The following is a 26620-nucleotide window of genomic DNA, read 5'->3' on the forward strand; positions in this document are numbered from 1 at the left end:
TTGGTTTACAGGTCCCTAGGATGACCTTTGTAAGATTATTTCATACAGTTAGGAAATACTTAATTTTGTATCCATGTCTATTGTAGCTTCAGGGACTTGGCCCTATTTTTAATATTTGTGATTCAAAATTTTGTGATGGACACTGTATGATTTCTTTCTATAATGCACGATCACAGTAGTGATGAAGCCAATTGGTATATACTTGAAGGTGAAATTTGCAAGAAAGTTATGTTTTTCTTTTTCAGAAGCTTTGAAATGGATCATCTGCCATCAAAAAGTAATCCAAAGCCTGCTGTCTTGATAATCAGTGATAGGTGGGGATCTCCATTCCAGGGTGGTATTCCGGCTGCCATACGTCTTCTTGCTCGACTTTTCCATTTCCTAGGGTTTGCCATTTATTGCACTGTTTTACAAAAGACAAAAAAAGAAGAAGAAAATGCAAAGGAATTAAATGTCACTTTAGTCAGCCCAAAACTGCGAGGGTCTTTAGAATTGTTTGAAGAAAAACCATGTCGTAATTGGCTGTTCTCACATGCATCTTATTTTACAAATTTGAAAGACCAGAAAATACTAGGGAATATTAAAATAGTATTGGGATTTGCGTTGGCAACATCTGAGGCCTCTTCTATCATAAGAGATGATGTGTTTACATCAGCCAAGTATTACATCACAAATCTCTGGCCATGTGACAAAATACCTCCCAGTATTCTTGGTTGCAGCAAAGAAGTTCTAAATCAGCTTGTGGAAATGTTAGAAGGAACGCATCACAAAGCAGCTGATACAGTTACATCTATTGATCATGATACATTTAAATATTTTATTAACAGACTTACAAACAAGCATTTCCAAATATTGCCAACACCAGAGGAGAAATATTTTTCACTCAATCCACCAACACCTAGTGGTATTACAAAATACCAAATCTTATCATGTTTGGAGGAATGCGATATGAGTGCCCATGTTGATTTGATGAAAGAAATTAATTCAGTTGCTGAAAACTATCATGCAGCACGCCAACAACAACTCAAATGGGTAATTCTTGGTGTCTGCCCCACAAAGGAAGATGAATTGATTGATACTCTGAAGCCATTTCGCCATCTTCACATAGTACCAAAGGCACTACAGTCCTCTTCACAGTCTATTGAAAAGGATCTGTGTGAAACCAATCTTGTTCTCATCCCGCCAAAATCACCTGGGGTGAATTCCCTTCACCTTCTCTTATCTACGATGGCTACAGGAATACCACTTCTGGCTGCTATGTACTCCCCCTGTCATGATTTCATCAAGACATATTTCCCATATTATGAGGGTGACATCATAGTTGATATGGAAACCCCAGAAGCACTGGCAAAAAAGATACCAGATATCTTCAACAATTACCAATGTTTTCACAACAAAGCAGCTGATATAAAGGCAAGATTCAAGAGGGAAGTAGTGGCATTGATTGATAAAATCAATCATAACTTTATAGACCATGTGAAGAGAGATCCTAAATTTGGACAACTGCTGTCATCAGTAGGCAGTGGCAATCAGGGTAGAAGCTCAGCTGGTAAGTTAATTGAAGCAGGTGCCTTAGCGTTATGCTGCAAATTACGCCTCTCCTTTTAGTATAATTTACACGTAAATGTTGTCAATGACAAAAGTAGTCTTGTAATCTGCGAAGAACACATTGTCATTTATAAAAGGTCTATAAAATTTCATACTAAGAGCAGTTTTTCTGTGTAAGGGACTGGTCAGTTTCTTGGCAGGGGGTGGCTAATTTTTTTGCAGACATCAAAAATTGGCTGACCCTCCCCCCCCCCCCATTCCAACTTTCAAAACCAGGGTGACCCCCCTCTGAGAGAAAGGTAAAAACCCCAAAAGGTGAAATATAAATACAATGAAAATCCTCACTCCCAAGTTTTAAGTTCTGTAAGTAATACTTACTTTCAATACAAATAGCCTATTGATTCTTTACCAAAAGACTACACTAACAGAAGAATTAATCTTTCTTTCACCTGAGGGTCATGTGCACTACAAAAGTTGGTGACCCCTCACTTAGGCCTCAGTTACTGCCTTTGTAGACTCCCCTCAGAGAACACAGTGTCCTCAGCATGACCTCCCATGACTAATCGATTACAAATTTTATACCAAAAATGAAATGAATTGCATGTCAAGCCTGGGGAGGAGGGTGCAAAGTAGAAGTAAACCCTCACAGCTGGAACACCCCCTCTCTATTTTAACCAGGAGAGGCCCCAGCACCGAGAAAAAAATAATTGGCATGGGGGTTTGGCTCAGGTTGCCAGATCTGCAAAGAGAAACATACCCTCTTGCCCTGCATTAAGGCATCTACCCCTATGCATACATGGATGGCTTGGAGTGCTTCTTTGAGCCCCAGTTCCTGCCCAAAGAGGCCCTCAACAGCAAGCTCTCCAGCTCAGGCATTGAAGAGAGCGACTTTAATTTGCCCACACAAGAGAAGTCTGGGAGACCTTGAGCTGCCACACCATTGGGGACTATCATGACCTGTAAAACCGCACAGATATCCTCCTCCTGGCAGACATGTTTGAGAAATTCAACAAGACAATCGAGCCTGCGACACCCCGATATCTCATTTGAATGCATGTTAGAGAGAAAATTGTACCACTGGCCTTGAAACTGTCCATGCAGAGAAGCGATTTATTCAGGCTGATTTTGTTTTCAAACAGACACTCAAGACACAGAGACTGCTGATAACAGGGAAGTTATGGAGCATGAGCCAAATGGAAATGCTGGCACATCAGGTAGAAATTATATATGATAGGAAATTAATTTTTGAGAGTGAACATCACCTGAATTTCTGAAATGATGTTATTTACTTGCTAAAGGTTTATTTTCGGGAAAAAAATTTTACAAGATAAATTACATGCCATTACGGTACAGTTGCTTCTAAAAAACAGCACTTTTAGCCCCCTTTCTGCACTGATAATATGCAATTTTTCAATGATTGTCTGCAGGAGGAAAGTGTATGAGGTTTTGAGCTTTGCCCTACACAATCACTTATCACTATCTCTAATCGTATACATTGTAAACAGCTTACAAGATGGCAAACAATTTTAATTAGGATGAAAATACCCGGTTAAAAGGCTAGGTATTTTCGCTCTGTTTTTAGATGGGAGAGTCCCGTCATGAATTGCATTTATCTTCTATTTTACTTTCCTGCAATTGTTTGCCTTAACTTAAATTTACTTACAATGATGTATATTTTTATTCAACATTTTACAAGGTAACAATGCTTCTTTGCTTAAAGTTTACAATTGTTGAAATAATGGAGTGAGATTTATAATGATGGATGTAAACGTATAGTGTTGCCCTGCTCTGCAGAAGTTGTTTTTTGAGTGCAGCTGAACTTCAAAATTTTGAGATGCCATTGTTCTTTTCTTTTGTAACAATCTTTGTATGTAGTATCAATTTTATAAATAGGTAAATTATAATGCACCTTTAAGGAGACATCCTGATGAACAGCAAATGCAGGCCAGCTCTGAATGATAGAGAATCTGTGAATTTCAGATTGAAAATCAACTAATACAAAGAAGTATTCTGATTAATTGTTTGACAATGTAATAATTATGTAACATAATTGTTTTTATCATGACCTTTATTTCTCATGCCAACTGAATATGAATACTGAAAGGTGACAATACTGCCAACGTCCCGGATGAAAACCAAATACAGAATGTGCAAAACATTGGACAAGAAAACGGTGATCAGAATGCAAGTAATGATGCATCAGGTAGGAAAATCCAAATAATATTCTTAAGCTTGATGTGTTATTATGGTGATGAGGACAAAAAAACAGGGTTTCTACTGACTCAACTGAAACAAAACTTCTGTGAAGGAAAAGTGCATACTGGTAGTCTCTTTGGTGATTGCTAGTAATAAACATTACATGTTGAGTTTTGAAATATTTTGCCCGTTTAACTTTAATTCTAATCATAAATATGCATCAGGTTTCTCTAGCCCGAAACGTCCATAAAATGTACATGAAAAGTGAAAATTGTCCATGTACAAGAGTCCCTAGTTCATCACCAAATCAAAAGTAACTCCTGTTAAACTCCACTGAAGTTACACACATACTTGAAACTTCATATGGGTGATTATGGCTTTGCTATAATCATGGTTAACGTTGGGAAGAGATGTGGAGACTAAGGCCAAGACCACTGATCCATGCAGGCCACCACACACTATTTTGCCTTATCACTTGCTATAATGTACTCAAATATACTGGCACCATTTCACCTAGACATCAACCACTTCAATATCCTTACTGCCACGTTGCAATTCTGCCGTTTCAACTCTAACCAAGCTCAAGTTCACATCACAAAACTGAAGTGCAATCATGGTCAGAAAAAGAAAGGTTATAAGGCTGCATGCACAGGCCGCCCGCTCATCAAAGGCTGAAGTGACACACCCAGCACACCTCAATAAGTACCTGCTCCAGCCAGCCCAAACAACAGGCTCAGCAACTTGTCATGCCACTAATGCAGCCACCGCCAACACCACATAAGCAGATGTTGAGACGAGAGACCATACCTCTATTGCCAAATTGATAGAAGCCGGGGGTTCTATTAATCATTGCCCGTCACTGCCCATCAACTGTCTGTCAGGAAATTAACCTTCCAATTACTGTAATCAGTTGATATCTCATTACCAAAGACCATTACTCTCTATAAAAATAAACAAAATAGTAGTCCCAGATCTAAAAAACATCGATGTTCAAACAAGTAGCAATGCTAATTGTGTTATCGTACATGCATTACTACTTACTGTCTGTTGACGTCCGACCACTGCCCATCAACTGTCTGTCAGGAAATTAACCTTCCAATTACTGTAATCAGTTGATATCTCATTACCAAAGACCATTACTCTCTATAAAAATAAACAAAATAGTTGTTCCAGACCCCAAAAACATTGGTTTTTAAACGAGTAGCAACACTGATCATATTCAATGTTCGAACACTGCCTGTCACTCCCTGTCAGGAACTTAGCGCTCCAATTATAGATACGCCCTTACGAAAATAGTCTGTAGATATTCTATTGAACTCTGATATTCTATAGAAATTCTGTATATTTTATGGAAATCTGATGGAAATATGCTTCCATTGAAATTCAATTTAAAATTTTCAATACAATTCTGTAGAAAAATTTAAATTTTATAGAATTTTAATGTGTATAGAAACTTTAAATTCTATTGAAGTTTGCTGATAATTTTCTGTAGAAAATCTGCAGAAATTAAACATATTTTTTATGGAATTTTTCAGTTCCATAGCTTTTGTGGAAATTTTTTTTCTGTTTTTTTTCCCCACAGTTTACACTGTTTCAGACTTAAGTTCATGTTTTTGCATGTTGGCATGAGCTTTGATAAGAACTCAGTGACATATATATAGCTGGTTTCAATATGGAAAAGGTAGTGACATATACCTATGGAGAGTTCTAAGCACATTCTCATGTACCCTTTAATTCTGAAAAGTTATTTTCATTTACACACACGTGCCAGGAAAATGTATACAGTTTCAATTGTACCATTCCTTTTGTACATTTCATGACTGTACACAGACCAACCTGACTCTCTTTGTTAGATCCTAGGTCAAGTGAGCTGACCTGTGCCTGTGCTTTGTTATGCAAATAGTTTCCTGCCTTTACAATGGGCTGATTACATAATAGTGTAGCCACGCATTATTCATTTGAACTTGAGGCAGTCCACAGTGCACATGGCTCTTATGAAAAGTACTAAAGTTCAACTCCAAATTCCATGGAAAATTAGGATCAAGGTCCATTAGCAAGATTCTAACAGTGTTATGGAGAAGGGAGCTCACTAATATGTCACAACTGTAAGGATCCACATTGCAGCATCAACTGAAATTACGTGAGTTAAGATACACAACACTTTAATTATGCACTTGGCTGAGTTGACAACTCAAAACTGCTAGACTGGAGAGGTAGGCCTTGCATTCATATGTGTAGGTTGCTTTATATTTTGTAGTCCCTGTATGTTTCATCAAGTTTCGAACGATTGTTAATCATAATTCTTTTAGAAATAAACTACATGTTTATAATTTACTTGCTGCCTGATTTTTGTGAGTTTTGCAGTAATTCATTGCATTGGTATCTATGGCAATATCATAAGGTGGTGCTCCTTACTTAACAAAAGTTTAACACATATTGTTGTCATACTTTCTAAGAGATTGAACTCGTATAAGACAAACAAACTTCTGTAAAAGAGTGCAGAAATTAAATATAGTTCTACAGAAATTCTACATAAAAATTCTGTAGAATGTGGTATAAATTCAATATAGTGCTACAGATATTCTGTAGAACGTGTATCGAATTTACATAGAAATTCTGTAAATTCTACAGAAATGATACAGAAATTCTGTTGAATTTCTACAGAAAAAGGGGGCCAAAACTCCATTAAACTCAGTTAATTTCCATAAAGGTTCAGTAGAATTTCTGTAGAAATTCTGTATCAATTTAATTGAATTTTGTCATCAATTTCAATAGAATTTCTACAGAAAATTTTCATAAGGGGGTATTTATGACAATTCTGAGACAGGACTCAGGCATTTGGATTAAAACAGACTCTTGTTTTGTAGTTTTCTATAAATATTGGTAGTCTATGGCATTGAGATATGGACTGACAGTAAGTGATTGGAAGGTATATTTCCTGATGGGCAGAAATCAGTAGGACAGGAAGCTATCTGCCATGAGCTATCTGCCATGATCTGCATTCAACCATTGCAGGAGAACCCCTCCTCCCCCACATGAGGCAGCCACTGCATTAAAAAAATGAGACAGTAAACCCCTATTTCTTATCTTATAAGTAAGAACTTTCTGTGTGTACTCTGAGCATTACTGTTGATAGCTTGCTGAATAGACTTTCTAATAGAATAGGGAAATTAATCTCCAATATCAATAATGCACTGTCATTGAGGCTGAATGTCAACACCATGTACAGGAAACCTACTTGTGCAATAATCCAAAAAGAAAACATACAGGAATTAAGTTGCAACCCAAACAAACTCGGCTGTATAAGTTTTAATGGGATGGATGCCTCATGCCCCCCAACTCGACACCTCTCTCGACATTCCACCACCAAGTCCAGCCCACTGGTACAAATGCTTGGGCATCGTTGCCTGCTTCAATCATCGCCACAGGTTTGGCAACACCTGTCGCTCCATCCAGCTTGGACATCACTCAGCCAGCTTATTCAATTAATTGACCAACCATTACAGTCAACCCAATGGATGTGGTCACCAATGGTTTTGTACAGCACATCCATGATCCACCCTTACCAAATCTGCTGACGGGAAAGTGCCCGGTATGTGGCCGGTATCTGCCCGGAAAGTGCCCGGTTTGTGCCTGGTATTGTTGCCCGGTTTGCGGCCGGTTATGGCCAAAAACGGTCTAAACCGGGCGCCCGTTCAGTGCCCGTGTAAAAAAATAAAGTTTATAATGGTGACTGGAAGATAACCGGTTGTGGCAAAAAAAAAACGGTCATAAAACGGTCTGTGACCAGAAAGTGCCCGGTTATGGCCAAAAACGGTCAGAAACTGGCGCACGGCTTATGTCCGGTTTTGCGTTGGTGACCGGAAAGTGCCTGGTATTGAAAAACAAAAATGGCGACCGTTTTAGGCCCGTTTTTATGACCGGAAAGTGCCTGGTTATGGCCAAAAACGGTCAGAAAACAGGCGCACGGCTTATTCCCGGTTTTGCGTTGGTGACCGGAAAGTGCCTGGTATTGGAAAACAAAATGGCGCCCGTTTTATGCCCGTTTTTATGACCGGAAAGTGCCTGGTTATGGCCAAAAACGGTCATAAAACGGGCGCACGGCTTATGCCCGTTTTTTTGTTGGTGACCGAAAGTGCCTGGTAATGGAAAAGAAAACTGGTGCCCGTTTTATGCCTGTTTTTTTCCTATGACTGGAAAGCGCCTGGCAAATTATTTTCCATGTTACTGCACCTTTGCTGAAACTACACACGCAAAATTTCCTTCATAAGATTAAGTTGGCATGATTCCACAGTAGTCAGCTCCGGAATAAACTTTTACTAATTTCAGCAACAGAAAGAAAACTAAATACATTATTAAATAGATGAGAGATACTGAAAACAAAAGAAGCAACAAAATTAAGCGACAGCAAAATTTCTTGTATTGTACAAGTTTCATCATTTTATCTTCTGCCACAATATATAAGTTCAGATCAGTGACAGATATGTACACAGATGTTGTAAAATCCCGTGTGTAGACATGGCTAATGTCAGTGACACAGTTAAGAATGAAAACCTGACAAATCTTAAGGCCGATTGTGGACAGCACAAGATGTGTTTTATCCAACTAAGCTCTGAAATACCAGCTTCACAAGAAACAATGGTCAGCGCAAATAAAGTTATTGTTTCATATAAAAAAGACAACAGAGAAAAAAAGTTTAAATTTAAATTGTGGTATGATTTATTTTATATGCCACGTTCATTCATGCCACATAAGTGTCTTCAAGAGATTTTCTTTTGACCCAAGAAGTTTCATGTAACATTTACATTACTGTCAAAGGCTGCAATTTGGCTTTCTGTTCTCTGAATTTCTTGTCCAGCACCGGCAATGCATTCTGAAAAATACAAATCGTTCAGGGAAGAGTGTAAGTCTTTACCTTTTGACCAAACATTGTAAACATCAATGATGAATGAAATAAATCAATTGTTATTTGAAAATGAGACAAAAAATGTTGAAAAATTGAAGTAGAAAAATGCATAAATATTTATGATTGTTATTAAATTAATAATGATCAAAATGTCCAACAGCTGACAGCTCGCGTATGTTGTTTATTTCATACACGATGGTGACAATCTGCAAAAATCTCAGCACTATACTGTAATAGCTGTAGCGTGCGTCGCTATGCGGGTCATCAAAGGTCAACCCCCCCCCCCCCCCGCCGGGTTGACGATTTGATTACCCGCATAGCGACACATGCTACCCACCAACAGATAGCTGCATTTCCACAGCTATCACTGTAAGTATCAGTTGTGAAACGAAAGTGAATTCAGCATGAATCAATACTCAACGAAAATTATCTGTAGGTAAACGTAGCAATACAAGGATAATAGCGACGTACAGACGGACGGTACATTGACTTACATTTGTGAACGGCTCGCAGACGATTCCCGGTAATTGGTCTCTCCGGGCCGTGTGTACATAGAAAATATAGTCGGCATCTTTACTGCTGTTCGCGTTCACAAATTTAGAACTTTGTCTGTCCCTGGTACTGTTTACACGTTTTTGCAACAATATGACATCATTTGACTGGCGATTCCATAGAAAGATCACGAAATTGTCCAATAGATAACTCCCTGATCACAAGTACACAGCCGACGGTACTAAAATCTAACTTCGCGCCGATCAAGCCTCATGTCGTTCACGGAAGTGCGATCTATAAATTATTACGCGATTGATAATGTAGTCCCGTTTTGAAACGCTGGAGTTGACTCTACATCTGTACCAATCCGTTATGTTTCATACTTGATATAGAATTTAATTTACAAGTTTAATGAAAATGGATACTTTTACCATAGAAAGACTCAAAAGAGAGTAAAATTTCTTTCAGCACAAAGAATCAATATCAATGCGCAAACTAATCTTGATGAACCGTGACCTCCACGCGTGCGTGACCTCGTGTGTAAACATGTCGGCTGGGGCTGCTCACGCTCGCTGCTCATAGCTGGCTTAGGACGCGTTGAAAGTTAGCGAGGTAGCATATTGGATTTTCGTACAGCGGCTCGGGATGGAGTGTAATCCTAAACCTCAAATTTGTGCTCGGCAATCTAACTCTATCGCTGAAAACATGGACAAAAGCCTTCACATCAATGTCATCAGAAGGCGAGATTTTGTTCACGATGACGGGACACAGACTGTACATAGGGCACTGTACGCACGTCGGGACGCATGTACCGTATTCTGCTTGAAGCAAGGCCCTGTTCTGAGGTAGTAGTAGCCCTGCGTACAGGTCTGTGTGTTCCCGGTGTTACAGGCCGTGTAACGCCGGGAACACACAGACCTGTACGCAGGGCTAAGGTAGTATCGGGTCCTTGCTTATACCATGGAGGTAGGAAGAGAAGGAGCCTGCACGTCTATTGTCTCCTTTGAGGGAGATGAAACATGCCGCTTGTTTGCTAAGCAAACAATGACGCATCTGCCCGGGTAATCCCATAAATGGATTATGCCGGTTCGGATACGGTTCGATGTTCTTCGGGAATAGTCGGATAGAAAGTACGCATGCGCTAATACAAGTATAGCGTCTTCCGCGAACAGACATGTGATGACTGAATCAGTGAAGTGGGCGATCTGATCGACGATTTTTCTTAACTTTCAACTTTTAAGTATTCTGAATTTGAAGGAGATGACACGAAACACTGGAAACAAATTAGCAAGAGTGGCCAGTTCGACTACGGACACAGCTAGTTTGACCTTTTAGCAATCCATGGTTCGACGGCACAGAGAAAATTATGTACTGATAACAAACAATACCCTAATATACGTAGTATCTACAAAGTTGCAATGTTTAATAAACGATAAATAAGATAGGTACCATAGCGACTTACTATCAGCATGGACGTAACACAGACTCCCGATGCTACATTATGCTAATCACTGAACCCGGTCGGCAAAGTGACTGAAATTCTGACTTCAATTACAGAAACGCAACGCGTCGCAACGTCAACCTGATATGACTATCAACAACCCAAGGTTACGTTCTTTCAAAACAATGTCGACGTTTTTTGCGGAAATTTGCGGAAACCCCCGAAAAGAGTATAAGTAGTGTGACTTGTAAATAAGCTGTAGAGACGAACAAATGTTTCCGTACTCGATTTTTTATGCGTCCGGCTGATCTGAATCTGGTCCTCCGACGAGTTACATAACCTCTTGTGTTCAAAAGCATTAACTGCGCATGTGCTGTCAAAGTATTTTTAGTCTACGCATTCGATTCAAATCCACGATAAAAATATTTCGAACTCATTAAATTTGACAGTTATGTGACTAGGCGGCCTTGCAGGACCGGCTAAAGCGAGGATAAGAAAGGAGATAACAGGATTATCTGGGCATTATACAATGGTGGTTAATCCATTTATTTCGTCTCGTGCAGGCTCCTTCTCTTCCTACCTCCATGCTTATACCATGGAGGTATGCTAATACCAACATTGACATCTACTTGGGGCATGTTTCTACATTTAAAAGTTCTCATCTCTCGTTACTTTTATGGTACAGATTTGCAGTAACAAAAGTCTAAGCGTCCCTTACACAGATCATCAGCATGATCAGACGCACATTTCGTTCGAAACTGCTTGCATTTTGGTATCATTCACAGAAAATACAGGGTTTAACTTGCAAGACAGACAAGTCCCTGATTTAAAATTTGTTTTCCTAAAAGTTCAGTTGTCCATCCAACCATAATTTACCCGACCAGATTGTTGCTTTCACCACGGTCCCTCCTTCACCAGCTGAACTGTGCTTTAAAAGCTGTACATTATCTACCAGTTATTATAATTTATACGTGCATTGTCTGTTATAAAAATACATAAATATAAAATATAAATGAAACGTCAGTTTTGTTTTCTTGAGTATGAACTGTCACAAACTGCAATGGTTCACTGTACTCCCTTGGAATGCAATAGTTGGCAATATGTCCAGCATGTGTTGCTGCATGTTTGCAGCAATAATCTTGTTTGCAGCAAATTTGCAGCAACTTAGCCGTTTACCGCAAATTGGCTGCAAATTGATCTAAGGGTTTGCGGGAGGGTCATAGCTAGCTGTAAACTTCTGCAACTCCTTCCTGCAAGCTATGCTTGCTGCGTATTTGCCGCAAACTTGCTGTAGAAATAATCTTCAGTCAGGTATGTAAGCGGTCTGAAATCACCAAAGTGCGCCGGCAATCTGCCCGGCGCATTTCAAACTGCGCCCCCATTTTTGCGCCGGTATATTGCGCCGCCCAAACTGCGCCCTTACTCTGCGCCAAAACACTTCCTCCGAGTGTCACAACATCGAGTAGTCGCATCGCACTTGCGTACGTGGACATATGGAGGTAGTTAGCGGACATGCCATAAGTTACTTCTCAAACAGGAGCTTGCAGTAAAGAAATTTTCTTTCAATAAGGTGTGAAAATATATCTTTCGCCAGTAAGATTTTTGACATGTTTTCAGAATGGAGTCTCGGAGGTACGAGACCATGTTATGTTTGTATGGGACGGATTACACTCACTTGGCGGTATCGTGAAAGGATATGGCTTCAGCAGCAGTCAAAATTTGTGAATTTTGCATCTCCATTCAAGGCCAGGGACTTTATATCCGGGATCAAGTTAATCCCGTTCACCTTTGCGATTCACAGACGGGATCGAATGTTTATGTCTGTGTAAATTACGGTCACGATTAGTGTGCACAGGAGGTTGTACACAGGCCAATGTGTTGACATGCAAACTACAGATTATACGACACTGAATATAACGGCAAGACCAGTATACATGTACCGGTACAGAGAAACAACGTTTCATGAAGCCCACAATGCTTGTAGCAATAATAGGTGTACTTCAACAGAAATGACAAAGGTACAGTCAATCCACGACGCCGCTGCAACTGGCGTTATTACGTTCCGAATTCGGCTTACCCGGGGCTCTGGCTGCAACTGTACAATTATTGCAGCTAAACGATAGCGTAGATGTCGTGCCATTGCCGAGATACTCTGCTGTTTCCGATCGTTTTGTCTAGAGAACTACTAAAAACTCTCTCAATTCGACAAGAAAAAATAATTACGGTTTGAAATCGGTGCATTAATTTATATTTATAAAAATAATAAAATATGACATCACCGATCATAAGAAACGTGGTGTTGAAGAACATAAGCTTATATTTTTTGAACAGAAGACTACGGCGACCATTTTCTGTAAGTATACATGTAATCTAACTTTAGCAAACTTGCAAGTCAAACATCCGAAGAGTAACGTCAATATTTTTGGTTTTGTTCTACTCATGTTATAAAATAAGTCAAATTTCGGGAAAGTATCTGTACATTTTCGATATCTGTGCAGCGCAAATGTGTAAACCGACCCTGCATTTATCCATCCTAAAGACCATGACCAGTTCGCGACTGCATAAACCCCTCCCCCTCTCTCTCTCTCTCTCTCTCTCTCTCTCTCTCTCTCTCTCCCCCCAAAAGTTTAGCCATTTGATGTTTTATTTTGCCGACATTTATTTAACGGTTCACGATCACCGCTCAATGTTGATGTCGATTTTGAATTACGAAGTTTCTTCATATTAAACTAGAGACATGTCACAGCCTGGAGCTAGTTTCCAAATGGAGGTGACAGGTGACTTCGTGTGTAAAATATTGAATGGCAATATGAATTTCACGGTTAAGAAAGTCTATGACTTTCAAACTAGTCGTACAAACAACAATAAACATGGCGGAGCAACGATACCGACGTATTTTTTTTCCTCGACCTCTGATGAGAGCGACTCGCTGAAATTTTCCAACCTGGTATTGGTAAGTATTTGGCTTTGCCCCGTGTGCTGGGTTATGTACACGTACAAAAGTTGTATTCGCTGTAAATCAATAAGCCTTTCGAACACGAAAGATATTCGGATATCTGAACCTCAACATCGGTTACACAGCTCAAAAGTTATCCTCCAAAACAGGACAGGAACATTGGTCAAAGCCGGATTTTGTATGGTACATCGATATGGAAACACGCGGCTCATTGTTAGAAAGCATGCAATGCAAGATGCTACCTAGCTTGGTCCTTGGATTGTTGCCTTTTGTCTCGCCCCTACACACCATCAAATGCTTAACAATCACAGGATTCAGTCACATGTGTCTTCAAATGTTGATACATTAATTCTACCAATCATCAAGCACGGAACACATCAAAAACCAATGGTCGCGGCCACGGGTTCAAGGACGTCCACGGGAGAAACACCACGGATTTGTCGCAGAATTGTTATGACTAGCTTTATCTGTTTATGGAGAATATGGGCGATCAGCGTATGGTCGCACATTGAACCGACGCCAAGATAGAAATATGATGTCTGAAAAGTTTAGTTTTGTTTTATTCAACTGTGTCATCGCCTTTGTTATCGCCTAAACATCCTCGGGTTTTGTTTTGTTTTCGGGCAGACTGCAACATGAATATCTTCCCAATGCATAGAGTACGGCCGTTCATGCAATCATAGACCCATGTGCTTTGGCAAACGGGCCAATTTTTTTTGTACATTGGTTAGAAACTAATGACAATATAGGTGAAGATGTTACATCTGTCAAATTAAGACAGAGTATTGAAGATTAAACTACTTTCATCGATCGACAAAGAAGAGAAGAATGAGTCATTGAATATCGAATCATAAACGGGAGAATCGAGGGTTTATGATCAATTGGGAACAAAAATATTTCGATTAATTGACTAACACAACCAAAAAGGAAATTTTATACAACTTTGAAAAAAGTCACCGCCTTTCGTTGGCATAGGATTCCATGGAAATGGACCAACACATGATGTCGTTTAGGTCCTCAAAAATCTTCTAAAACGGCAGGACGATAATAACTAAGAACAATTAAAAGCCCGTATTTAAATGACACGATATCAGTTGTCGTTTCAATGTTTTTCCTTTCTGTTAGAAACTCCACGATGATGTTTTGGAAATCAAATGGGAAATGCCATATTCTCGGTGCTCCGATTGATCCATCCATTGAAGTAAATTTCACTGCCATGATCCGCCCATGGATGTAAAAAATAGATGATCCGCCTCAGTAAATATCTGAAGTTTCTACAGGAAACCTCTCGTCCGTTCACGGATCTTTTTTCGTCTTTCATTTTAGTTTCAAGTTGTTTATAGGGTAAGGAAGCTAGAAATCCATCAAAACATCGCTCCAGGGTCTATGATCAAAAGTATGAGCGCGTTTTGTCATCAGCTGTCAGCAGGTCGTTTCCAACCGTGACAGGGACTCGGAAACCCGCCATAGTGTCACAGGACGCTAGACCTAGATTGTATGTAATTGTGTGCTATCGTTTGGTCCGTTTCAAGGTCAATTGACTCTGAATACCTAATCACGGTCGTGACTCCCGTTTTTGACATAACTATATAAATACCCATCGGGATTGAGTGTTCATGGCGTCCCCTTTCACTTTGACCAACACTTTGAATCAGTCTGTGAATCGTACGTCCCAGCCCGATCAGTCTCTCGCTGATTTTTAAAACCTGGTAAATAAAGTTCTGCGTAGTCAGATATAATATTCTATTCTCCATTATGTAAAGATGAATGTCTCATTCATATTTTTATTTAGACGAATACATCAACTTCTTGGTGTTTGGAAATAAGTGTGTTGCAATAATTTCCATCGGGGACTTCAATGATGAATTCACTCAGCGTATCGCTCATGATACACAGCACTGTACTTCCATGGAGATCGTATTGCTGTTTTAGCAATGACTTTGATCGTAAGTTTTCATTCGACCAAAGTGATGAAATAAATGCTGACAAGCAGTAACTATGTACAGACCGAGTTCACTTCACATTCTGACTATCGCTCGCACTTTCAAAGTGAGCACGTACACTTCAAGCCCTCACATTCACTCTCCTAACTTTGGCCCCGCACTTGTCGATTTCGGGAACCCTTACATACCTTATGTCAGGAAGTCAGTCGCAAGAACAGTCGCCTTTGCTGTTTGCACCTTAAATCAGAATCTCAAACCCGGTCTCAAATTCACTCGCAAATATACATGACAAAGCGAAATGTAAGTCTCGATGATCAAGATCAGTCGCAAATGTGATCGCACTTTGACTCTTCTATGAACTTAGCGTCTTAGAATCAGTCGCATTCCTTATCATTTTGGGTCGTATATAACTCCATGAGTTGGAAGTAGCAATTATTGGACGATTCAAAGGTAGCAGAATTCGAGCAAGAATTACGGTCCGCGAGGTTCCGATCAAACAAGGGAATGAGTATGGAGTGTCCGGTTTACGGCTGCACCGCCTATTCAGACACTGAGACAGCTAGGACACTCTCGCCATATACTGAGTATAGAGTTACCCTACGAAACGTATAATGGCAGAGATATTTGGCCATCGAAATAGTTTGAGAGTAAAATTTAGTGTCTTTTTAACTGTGAAAGTATTTACCGACAAGGTTCGGGTAGAAACTACAAACAGATTCAAAGGTCGATTTACGATGCAAATGCACTCTACTGGCCGAGTTACCTTCCCTCTCGGTGATGTTATTACATACTTCACATACGTATCGGAAAAATTACTCCCATCCTCCGCATTTTAGTGACACATTTCACCATATTCCCCACGAAAAACATGAATATTTCTTTGAAATCGCCTGACTAAACCAAAATAGACTATTAATACCGTGCTTGACATTGAAACTTCGCAATGGCGCAGAGTAAGGGCGCAGTTTTGGGCGGCGCAATATACCGGCGCAAAATGGGGGCGCAGTTTGAAATGCGCCGGCGCAGTTTGCCGGCGCACTTTGGTGATTTCAGACCGCTTACATAGCTCCTTCAGTAAGGGAAAATATTCAAATTTTATTTTATTTGAAAACCAGGTGCAAAGCAGTCACCTATTAAGAGTCAAATTCCATTTCATTTGCACCAGCCATTCCCAGGCATTCCAAAATGATCAAATTCTATTTCATTCACAAACAAGGCACAAACTGGTCATAAAAATACTCAAATTCTGTTTCATTTTGCAATCCAGGCATAAACCGGGCATTCCCAAACGGTCAAAATCAATTTCATTCACAAACCAGGCACAAACAGGTCACTTAAAGAGTAAAATTCTGTTCATTTTTGCAATCCGGACATAAATCGGGCATTCCCAAATGGTCAAATTCAATTTCATTCACAAACCAGGCACAAACCGGTCACTTAAAGAGTAAAATTCTGTTTCATTTGCAATCCGGGCATAAATCGGGCATTCCCAATGGTCAAAGTCAATTTCATTCACAAACCAGGCACAAACCGGTCACTTAAAGAGTAAAATTCTGTTTCATTTGCAATCGGGCATAAATCGGGCATTCCCAAATGGTCAAATTCAATTTCTTTACAAACCAGGCGCAAACCGGTCATAAAAAATAAAGAAATTCTATTTCATTTGCAATCAAGGCATAAACTGGGCATAAATATTGGTTAAAAATAACTAAGTCATAATGCCGGTCGCTTTCCAGTCATAAAAGTTGGTTAAAAAAAACTAAGTCCCAATGCCGGTCGCATGCCGGTCAAAAACGTTCAGTTTACGGTCACTTGTGTTTGCTTAAAAATCAAAGTAAACACTAAAACGGGCACTTTCCAGGCAGTGAAAAGGGGCACCAGGCACAAACCGGGCACATACCAGGCACAAACCGGGCACATACCGGGCACTTTCCGGTCAACAGATTTGGTAAGGGCCATCCACCATTTGTGGCACCACTCATAACAACATGGCCAATATGGCTACACTGATATTTCCATCGACTCTAAGCCAACCGGTTCCAAGCAACGTTATGGTGCCCAACCCCTAGGGCTGGGCCACCGGGTAAGACATTTGTGGCCACATCCCCAGTCGACCTGTTACTCCCCTACCTAGAGCAGGATACACTGACTGCCTTGGTTAATCTTGGTAAGTTCATCCAATTTGCTATGTGATAGGTCAAAAATCAATAGTCTCCATCGATCCCTAATCTGTGTTAGCGCATTCCACTCCCATTCTGCACCCTCTTCTAAAACCACATGTGCCGTAAAATGACCCTACCAGCAGTAGAAAAAAAACATGTGGTATGATCTCAGGCATCTATAGTGTTACAATTTCCTAAATGTCAGAGTTACAAAACTAAAAGTCATTGCTGATGACACAGTCACCCGCTCTGTGAGAAAATTAAATTCTCGCGAATTGATTGCGAGAAAGTATGTATGTATGATTGTGCGGCCCTGTATACAAAGCAGATGTATATCCCATTTGATATCCTCACCATTCTACAACAAATAATTTGTGATGTTTTGACATTTATACTACGATTACATTTTGCTAGCTATGTAATCTGTGTTAATGAAGGAAGGGACGCTGTACACGTGTCATGTTTTTGTAGCTTCACCAGCGTCTTTTTGCTGTGTTTATGTTTGAGCTTTTCATTTTTACAGTGGACATTGAATCATAGTCGCTAATCCCTTGCACTTTATTACATGCAAATGTATTCAACGTGACCTTTACCGAGGTTTCCTGTTGCCGTTCATTCCAAAACTGAGCATTCACTTGCTAGCTGCAGCACTGAGCTTTGCTTTCCCACCATCCCACCCTTGTACACAGCATTTCTTATTACTTAATAAAGAAAGGGGGTTGCCATCACAGAGCCTGCTGGGTCTGTCATGGTACCACGTGGTCTGTCACGTGACTTGAGCCAGTGAATTTCAGGCCCTCCTCATGTGCCAGGCTGCTAGCGACGCCGGACAAACTCACTGTGTTGGCAGGCTTCACTCTGACACCACGTCACCCCTCTTCAATGCCACTCAAATCTGCGATTGCCACCGCAGGAGAGGTGCACTACGACGTTTGTGTGGAGTCCATCCCCAGATTTCTGCAACGCCACTCTCGTGTCACTGAGTCTTCTTTCATTAACTACTGGGTATTTTTGATTCTGGGAGCAGATTGTGATCATGATCGACCCTGCTTGCTCACTCGTTTATTGTGATGGACACATTTGCATGCTGGGCTAGGTGGTTTTTCCCTTCAATTACATGGAAATATCAACATTATTGACAAGTATTTGCTGAAATGAACCTTTTCAACTAACTTTTCCTACATCGTGAAGAAACATCTTCCAGAAAACACAATGCCTAGACAATTCAAATTTTGTACACATTTAGCGATTATATCTATGATTAACTACTCACTGCACATACTTTGAGGCTGGCCTGGTTCTACAGTACACAGGCCGCCATGTATGATATCAAGTTTAACCCTTTGAGTTGCCATAATTTTTCCCTCCCTAATTTTAGTGCAACATTTTGTAAATTTTTATGTATTTTTCTGTAATTGTATATATAGTTTTGGACTGAATTGACATGATTTCTTATTGGTTTCAGTTTTTTATCAAAATTTCTGAAATTGTGGAAAAAATTTGTTTGGGTTTCATTCTACAAAGGTGACAAAAATTGACTTTGGCACTCAAAGGGTTAATGGTCGTCACGTCGAATCGTTTATGACTTGCTTATGCTTGTAAGCTTGTCGTTGAAGAGGAATTTAATATATAATTTTACTAACCCCATTCCAATAACATCCATGCAATATACTGTTTGAAAGCTAGAAAGATGATCAAAAACATTACAGTTTGGAAAATCATTATTAAATCTTCAATAAAAGTATATCAGGCCACATATTTGGGTTAAATTCGAATTTTTCACATTTGTCTACTGATGAGAACAGCACTATAATGATATAGAGAAAATGGGACCATTCCTTTGCAGCCATTGTTCCATGTCGTTTAAAGGGTGGTCTCTTATGACATCTGTTTAAAGTACGTCGGATTGCGGTAAAAAATACACCAAAATCTCGATTTTTATGCTCCCAATTTACATAACAATACTTATTTATAAAATATTTGAAAGAAAGGTTAAAATCTCATCTTTTCAAAGAATACATTGTGAACGAGGTCAAAATAGACCCTCCATGTTGAGTGGTAATCTTTGAGTATCTTTTCTGGCAATTTTAGTTTGCGCCCTCTCTATCCTATCCTGTAACCGTGTGAGTAAACTGGTAGTCATGCATGTCGGGAAACATCACGTCTAAGTTGGCCTGACTAGGCTATGATAAACGCCTGAACGCTGCAGGTCAACTGGAGCAAGCCTGATGCGCGCAGAGCTCATTTTCTTGCATTTCAAACAACACATTCCCAACTGCTGCTGAAGTCAACCTACCTAACTGGCTCATCAAAACATTAGGCAGATGGAGGAGCGACGCGTACCAGGTCTACATCAAAATGCTGCGAAACACTCATGACATACCAAACACTGTTGCAACATAGCAGATTTTGCACATAGCAGTCAACAGCGTAAAACAAACTCTAGGAAAAGGAAATGATGTAGGAACTATGGACAAACACTGCCTGATGCCCTAATGAGATGGGATCCAGTGTGGCACTGCAGCACAGCAGCCACCTGTAGGGTGCGGTTTGGATGTAATTTGGCGTAACTGTCATGGGCCTGCAGTGGGTGCCTAGTATCACGTTGCCCCGATGTGCAGCAGTATCGAAGGACCAATACTCATGCCTTCCAGGCTGCTAGGATGCCTCAACGCCCCTGGTGTGGCAGTATGCAAAGCCTGGTAACATGCTGCCCTCCCCTTGGACCATTCAAATCTGTGAGTGTGACTCATGAGAAAGGTGGTGATGACGCTGCCATTGCCCCTGGATTTCAGCCAAACCTTGTCTTCGTGTCCTTTCTTTGTGTAAACATGATTTTCATTTCAGCCTACACCTTCAAATGGACCTCCAACCTCCTCTGATGCTATGTGGATAAAAATATGACTAATACTTTTACTGTATTTAAATGTACCTTGTTATTTAAATCTCATACTTTTCTCAACAGGATCTACTAATTGTGGAACTGCTGAAAACAATGAAAACAAAGTGACCAGTAGAAGTACCGGTAAGTCAGTTGATTTATCACTGTTAATTATGTTACAGCTAATTACATGGCAAGCTTCCCAAAATCATTGAAACAGTGGTGTAAGTAGTGCAGCATGCTTAAGTGTTCTGAATAAAGGAAAGGCTATAGGCATGGGGTATGAGATAATATTTTCAAATGAACCATTCATATCATGGGGGAACTTTATTTGTGAATTTTAATTGTAATTCTTTTTGAAAAATCCATGTCACGGTACATTAATCTAGCAAGCAAATATGTCATATACAACCGCATCTTGAGGTTAATTGAATAGCTAATTTTGAATATACAGCAATGCCAGGTACCTATGACTATAAACAGGCAGTAAGACTGAATCTGAGACTAACTTTGAAGATGATACTAACTGCAATCTCATTTGCCATTATACCTGAGACTATCACATCTTTCTTCTATATACTGAACTTCAAGTATTTTTCAATACGTGCTGCACAATCAGACCTGTCATTCATTATACTACAGCAAAAACAGGATGGCTGGACAGTCTCATATACATTACGTTTACTTTTTTGTAAATAGCATACACGTTCTGTAGATAACATTGTAGATAAAAAGAACCGACTCGTTTGAGTGTTTGGGTAGATCACACAACGGAGGTTCCGAAATACTTATCATGTGACTTTCCACTGTTTATCCTTATGTGTCTATAAAAACAGATGGACATCAGTAGGTATATGTTGTATTATGGTTTGCTTAGCCAGAGTACTGTCCTAATAAACTTCAGTCTCTACTATCAACTCGATCACTATTAGCAGTTCCCTTGTGTGTTCTATCAGGACACTCAAATGAGTCGGTTCTTTTTATCTACAATGCTATCTACAAAACTTGTGTGCGACGTACAAAAAAGTAAACGTAATGTTAATGAGACTGTCCAGCCATCCAGTCTTTTGCTGTAGGAGTATATAAAAGGACACCCTGGCCAGCCGGCCGCCTGTGTCATACACAATTCATACACATTCAGTGTTTTTATTGAGTGCTGCTCAGCAGAAAGGAAGCTCAACCTGGATGAAATACTAACTTGTTTTAGTGATGTCAATGTCTCATAATTACAATTCATTATTTTTAAAAATTATGAGGATAATATCATATTTTAGACTTAATGTCCAGTTCACCTGTGACACGGTCACAAATTCACACGCTGATATGGTATATCCCTTTTGCGAAATGTGAGTCTCAAATACAGTCGCAAACATGATTACCCTTTGACTCTTCTATGAACTGAATCAGTTGCATTCCTTTTCATTTGGGGTCACACATACCTTGCAATGCAATATGCAATGGTGGCTATTACACATGGCATCTTAATTGTTAGCTCCATTGAATTGACTTTTGACTTAGCTCTGTTGAATTGCCTTTCATGTGCATGCAATCCTCCGACAACTTGGCACTCATTCTCTGAAACAGGTTTTAAGAAAACTTTTGTCATATTTGATGTACAAGTGACTAAAAATGACCGAACCTTCATATAAGTTTATCTGATGATGAAAATTTTGTGAAATTTTTTTGTCTAGTTTTCTCAATTTTAGCCAAATTTTTTTCTGTAATTCTGCTAAACATGGCACCTCTAAACTTGACATGTAACTTTTTTGGCATACTCTTGTTACATCTTATTGACATTGAAATAGCATAAAAACATACACATTCAAATTTTGAGAATTTTTTGTTTTGCTAATCTTTATTCGAAAATCTCCTCTGAAACTGTGTCCTATAACAATAAAAATTGGTTTGTTACCTTCCAGCGATGACCTCTTCTAGTTTTATTCAAATGATGATGAAATTTGAATATGCAAATTTTAGATGCTTTTCTGTCTTTGGTCAAAACATTTTCTCCATACCACTTATCTTACAGCTGTGAAATTGAATATGTTGCATCTTAGAGATACCCAATTTACTTAATCAAACATTAGCATGACATTTCCATATGTCTGTTGTTTTGAAATGTTTCTCAATTTTCTTCTTAAGGTTGAGCTGCATGTCGCCAACACAGTTTTTAGCTCATATTTGGTTTTATATATAAATACCAAAAGAGCTTATATGATGGTCTAAGTGGCGTCTATGTCTGTATATTGTGGGTATGTGCGGATGTATGTCCGTCACACACAAAGGCTCCCATACCGCCAAAGCTGCCGTCTCAGTATTTGGTGTACAGGTAGATGTAGGGGTTGAGATGTGAATTTGTTCAAATGAACACATCAGTGTCAAAAATGTGCAAATGAGGTAACCCTTACAAAAAAGTCCTATTGGACTCCAATAGGAATCAGTCTGATAGGATCGTCCAATAGTATTTTGAGACAATATCCTATTAGACAGTCCCATAGTAGTCCAATAGGAATGCGACACCTGTCCTATGAGACAGTCCCATAGTAGTCTAATAGGAATGCGACACCTGTCCTATGAGACAGTCCCATAGTAGTCCAATAGGAATGTGACACCTGTCCTATGAGACAGTCCCATAGTAGTCCAATAGGAACATTAGATATGTCCTATTAGACAGTCCTATGGTAGTCTAATAATAATATGTCCTATTAGACAGTCCTATGGTAATCCAATTTGAACGTTAGAACGTTTCCTTGAACTCAGCCTGTACATGTGTAGACATTGTTATTGTTGAGGAATGAATTCTGGTCTGGACTAGAATTAAAATGTAAACAATAACATTTGCATTTAACACATACAGACGCTAAGAAGACAAACTATATAGTGGGTGTTTCAATGTTCATTAGGGAGCAAAGAAGAACTTACAATGGATATACTTTTGAACAAAGAAACTTTATTTCTATAATCAGAAAAATATTATACAAAGCTGTGTGTAACAATTATCTACCGGTAATTAAACTATTATGGCTGAGACTACAGAAGCATATCCACATAGAAATTAAGGTCTGCCTTCATGAAATTTTTGAGTTGCAGCTTTATATGGCTGGCTCTTGTTTTAGGTGATAAGTTAATTTGATGCTGCTATGTAATTTATCCAAAAGTTACACAAAACATTTAATTTTCAGTATCATAATTTTAATAATTCAAAAGCCAAATGAGCTCTCTCAGCATAGAAAGAATTCAGGTTTCATGATGGCAATACATGAGTAGAAATCGTTGAGATATCAACTTCCTGTTTGTTATGTAACAGGGGGTCCAACCCCGTAGTTCCATTGCTCCTTTGCCTCACATAAATATCAATGCATTTTGACCAAATGTATCCAATCACTAACTACATTACTACCTTGGCTTTAAACTTCACTCCTGTTTATATTCTTTGTGTGGACTGAAATGCCTAGTCAACAAGCTAGAAGTCACACAATGGGTATACACTGGATCATGAGCAGGCAAGTAGACAAAGGACTATTGTAAACCTGGCTATTTCCGTAACTATTCAGTCTTCAAAAGGAAAACACTGACATATAATAATCTTTCCTACCTAACTTTGCTGTACTACAGTGATATAAAAGCTGTAAAACACCCGGTTATGCTGCCACACAGTCCTTTTTCAGAGCTACAACTGACCCCTTTTGTCTGTTCTGCAGCGGCCATCTGGCACAAGACCACTAATTCATTTCCCATAGGCCACCACAGTAGCGTTGAGCTCGATTTTCCTATTTTAAAACATTCAGCGGCACGAATCCTCTTAACAGGTGTTAGGTCAATGTCAGCTTAACTACTGATTAATTTTTCGTGTGGCAAGTCCACGGAAATTTTGAGATAGCGATGAAAATAGCGCCCTCAGTGGTGTTTTTGACAAATCTCAGGCTTATTGTTTTGATTTCTATTAGCCCTAGAACTCCTCATATTACCACCAAATGCTTCAGCCATTATTCACAATAGTCTGCATTTTGATTCAGGCAGAAAAATACCTTTACAAAAATTCTTGACGTTAAAGCTCAAACTTAACAAGCATCCATGCAGATATCAAAACTTCAAGGGCTGCACTATTTTTTTTCCGAACTATCTTCGTGGGTAACGAACCCGGAAGTGAATTAGTGATCTTGTGCCAATATAGTGAACCTTAAATTGACAAAAGTGCACAATTTTAACACCAATCAAAGTACTGGTGGATATGACTCAAATACTATAATAAAAGAAAATTTAGCCTTACACTTCAATTGCTACACCTGCCTCAGTCATACATTCGGCCATATGCGGCCTATGCAGCAATTTGCGTCACCTCTGTACCAAGCCATATGACACCATATGACATAAACACACATTCCTGGCAAACAAATTTTGTGTCCCAAACACTCATATCAGAATACTTTTACAATTGCTTAGTTGTGTTCTTCCCAAAAAAGACAATGATTTCACAAATAGTATCTCTCCCCGAAATTAAACCCCGTTTCAGGGCCAGGCCTATTTTCATCGACTTTTTACTGAAATTTTGAATAATAAATTTCTCTGTAGAAAACCGCTATGGATGGATTTGCACGAATTTTTGATATAAAAGCAAGATATTGTATGTCTAAACAATAAAAGTACTGGTTTGACAAATTAAGTTGAATTAGGAGAGAAATTGACAAAAAGCTATGCCATACCCCTATTCCTGACTGAGTCCAAGATGGCCGCCAGCAGGGATTTGGGCCCCCCAAGTATATCAAAATTAGTGTCTGAGCTGGTTTCCACATACCTTTATATTTCCAAGTATTGTTCGGAGTGATAGAAAGTGCAAAAGGTGGTTATTTTTCAGCATAGGACATCATACGTACTGAAATATGTCCCCCTATAGGGCTTCCTATGGGCCGTCAATATAGTGAACCTTAAATTGACAAAAGTGCACAATTTTAACACCAATCAAAGTACTGGTGGATATGACTCAAATACTAAAATAAAAGAAAATTTAACCTTACACTTCAAGTGCTACACCTGCCTCAAGACATACATTCATCGGCCCTATGGCAGCAATTTGCGTCACCTCTGTACCAAGCCATATGACACCATATGACATAAAAAAACACACATTCCTGGCAAACAAATTTTGTGTCCCAAACACTCATATCAGAATACTTTTACAATTGCTTAGTTGTGTTCTTCCCAAAAAAGATAATGATTTCACAAATAGTATCTCTCCCCGAAATTAAACCCCGGTTTCAGGGCCCAGGCCTATTTTCATCGACTTTTTACTGAAATTTTGAATAATAAATTTCTCTGTAGAAAACCGCTATGAATGGATTTGCACGAATTTTTGATATAAAAGAAAGAAATTGTATGTCTAAACAACAAAAGTACTGGTTTGACAAATAAGTTGAATTAGGAGAGAAATTGACTAAAAGCTATGCCATACCCCTATTCCTGACTGAGTCCAATATGGCCGCCAGCAGGGATTTGGGCCCCCCCAAGTATATCAAAATTAGTGTCTGAGCTGGTTTCCACATACCTTTATATTTCCAAGTATTGTTCGGAGTGATAGAAAGTGCAAAAGGTTGTTATTTTTCAGCATAGGACATCATACGTACTGAAATATGTCCCCCTATAGGGCTTCCTTTGGGCCGTCAATTAGGCACAAGACCACTAATTCATTTCCCATAGGCCACCACAGTAGCGTTGAGCTCGATTTTCCTATTTTAAAACATTCAGCGGCACGAATCCTCTTAACAGGTGTTAGGTCAATGTCAGCTTAACTACTGATTAATTTTTCGTGTGGGCAAGTCCACGGAAATTTTGAGATAGCGATGAAAATAGCGCCCTCAGTGGTGTTTTTGACAAATTTCAGGCTTATTGTTATGATTTCTATTAGCCCTAGAACTCCTCATATTACCACCAAATGCTTCAGCCATTATTCACAACAGTCTGCATTTTGATTCAGGCAGAAAAATACCTTTACAAAAATTCTTGACGTTAAAGCTCAAACTTAACAAGCATCCATGCAGATATCAAAACTTCAAGGGCTGCACTATTTTTTTTCCGAACTATCTTCGTGGGTAACGAAC

At 39.3% G+C, this 26620-nt stretch overlaps 1 protein-coding gene across 1 annotated transcript in view; it reads left to right on the top strand.

Annotated features, from left to right (window-relative positions):
* The window catches only part of LOC139119532 (protein mono-ADP-ribosyltransferase PARP14-like), a 240592-nt gene that overhangs the window by 11057 nt on the left and 202915 nt on the right, over nt 1–26620 (top strand). Inside the window, exons 2-5 of the mRNA XM_070683374.1 lie at nt 249–1549; nt 2688–2762; nt 3653–3751; nt 20610–20669. Of these exons, the coding sequence (XP_070539475.1) occupies nt 256–1549; nt 2688–2762; nt 3653–3751; nt 20610–20669 (1528 nt within the window). The 5' untranslated portion in view covers nt 249–255. The remainder of the gene's footprint in view (nt 1–248; nt 1550–2687; nt 2763–3652; nt 3752–20609; nt 20670–26620) is intronic.

Source organism: Ptychodera flava, chromosome 20 (genome assembly GCF_041260155.1).
Source record: "Ptychodera flava strain L36383 chromosome 20, AS_Pfla_20210202, whole genome shotgun sequence".
Taxonomy (NCBI): Eukaryota; Metazoa; Hemichordata; class Enteropneusta; family Ptychoderidae; genus Ptychodera; species Ptychodera flava.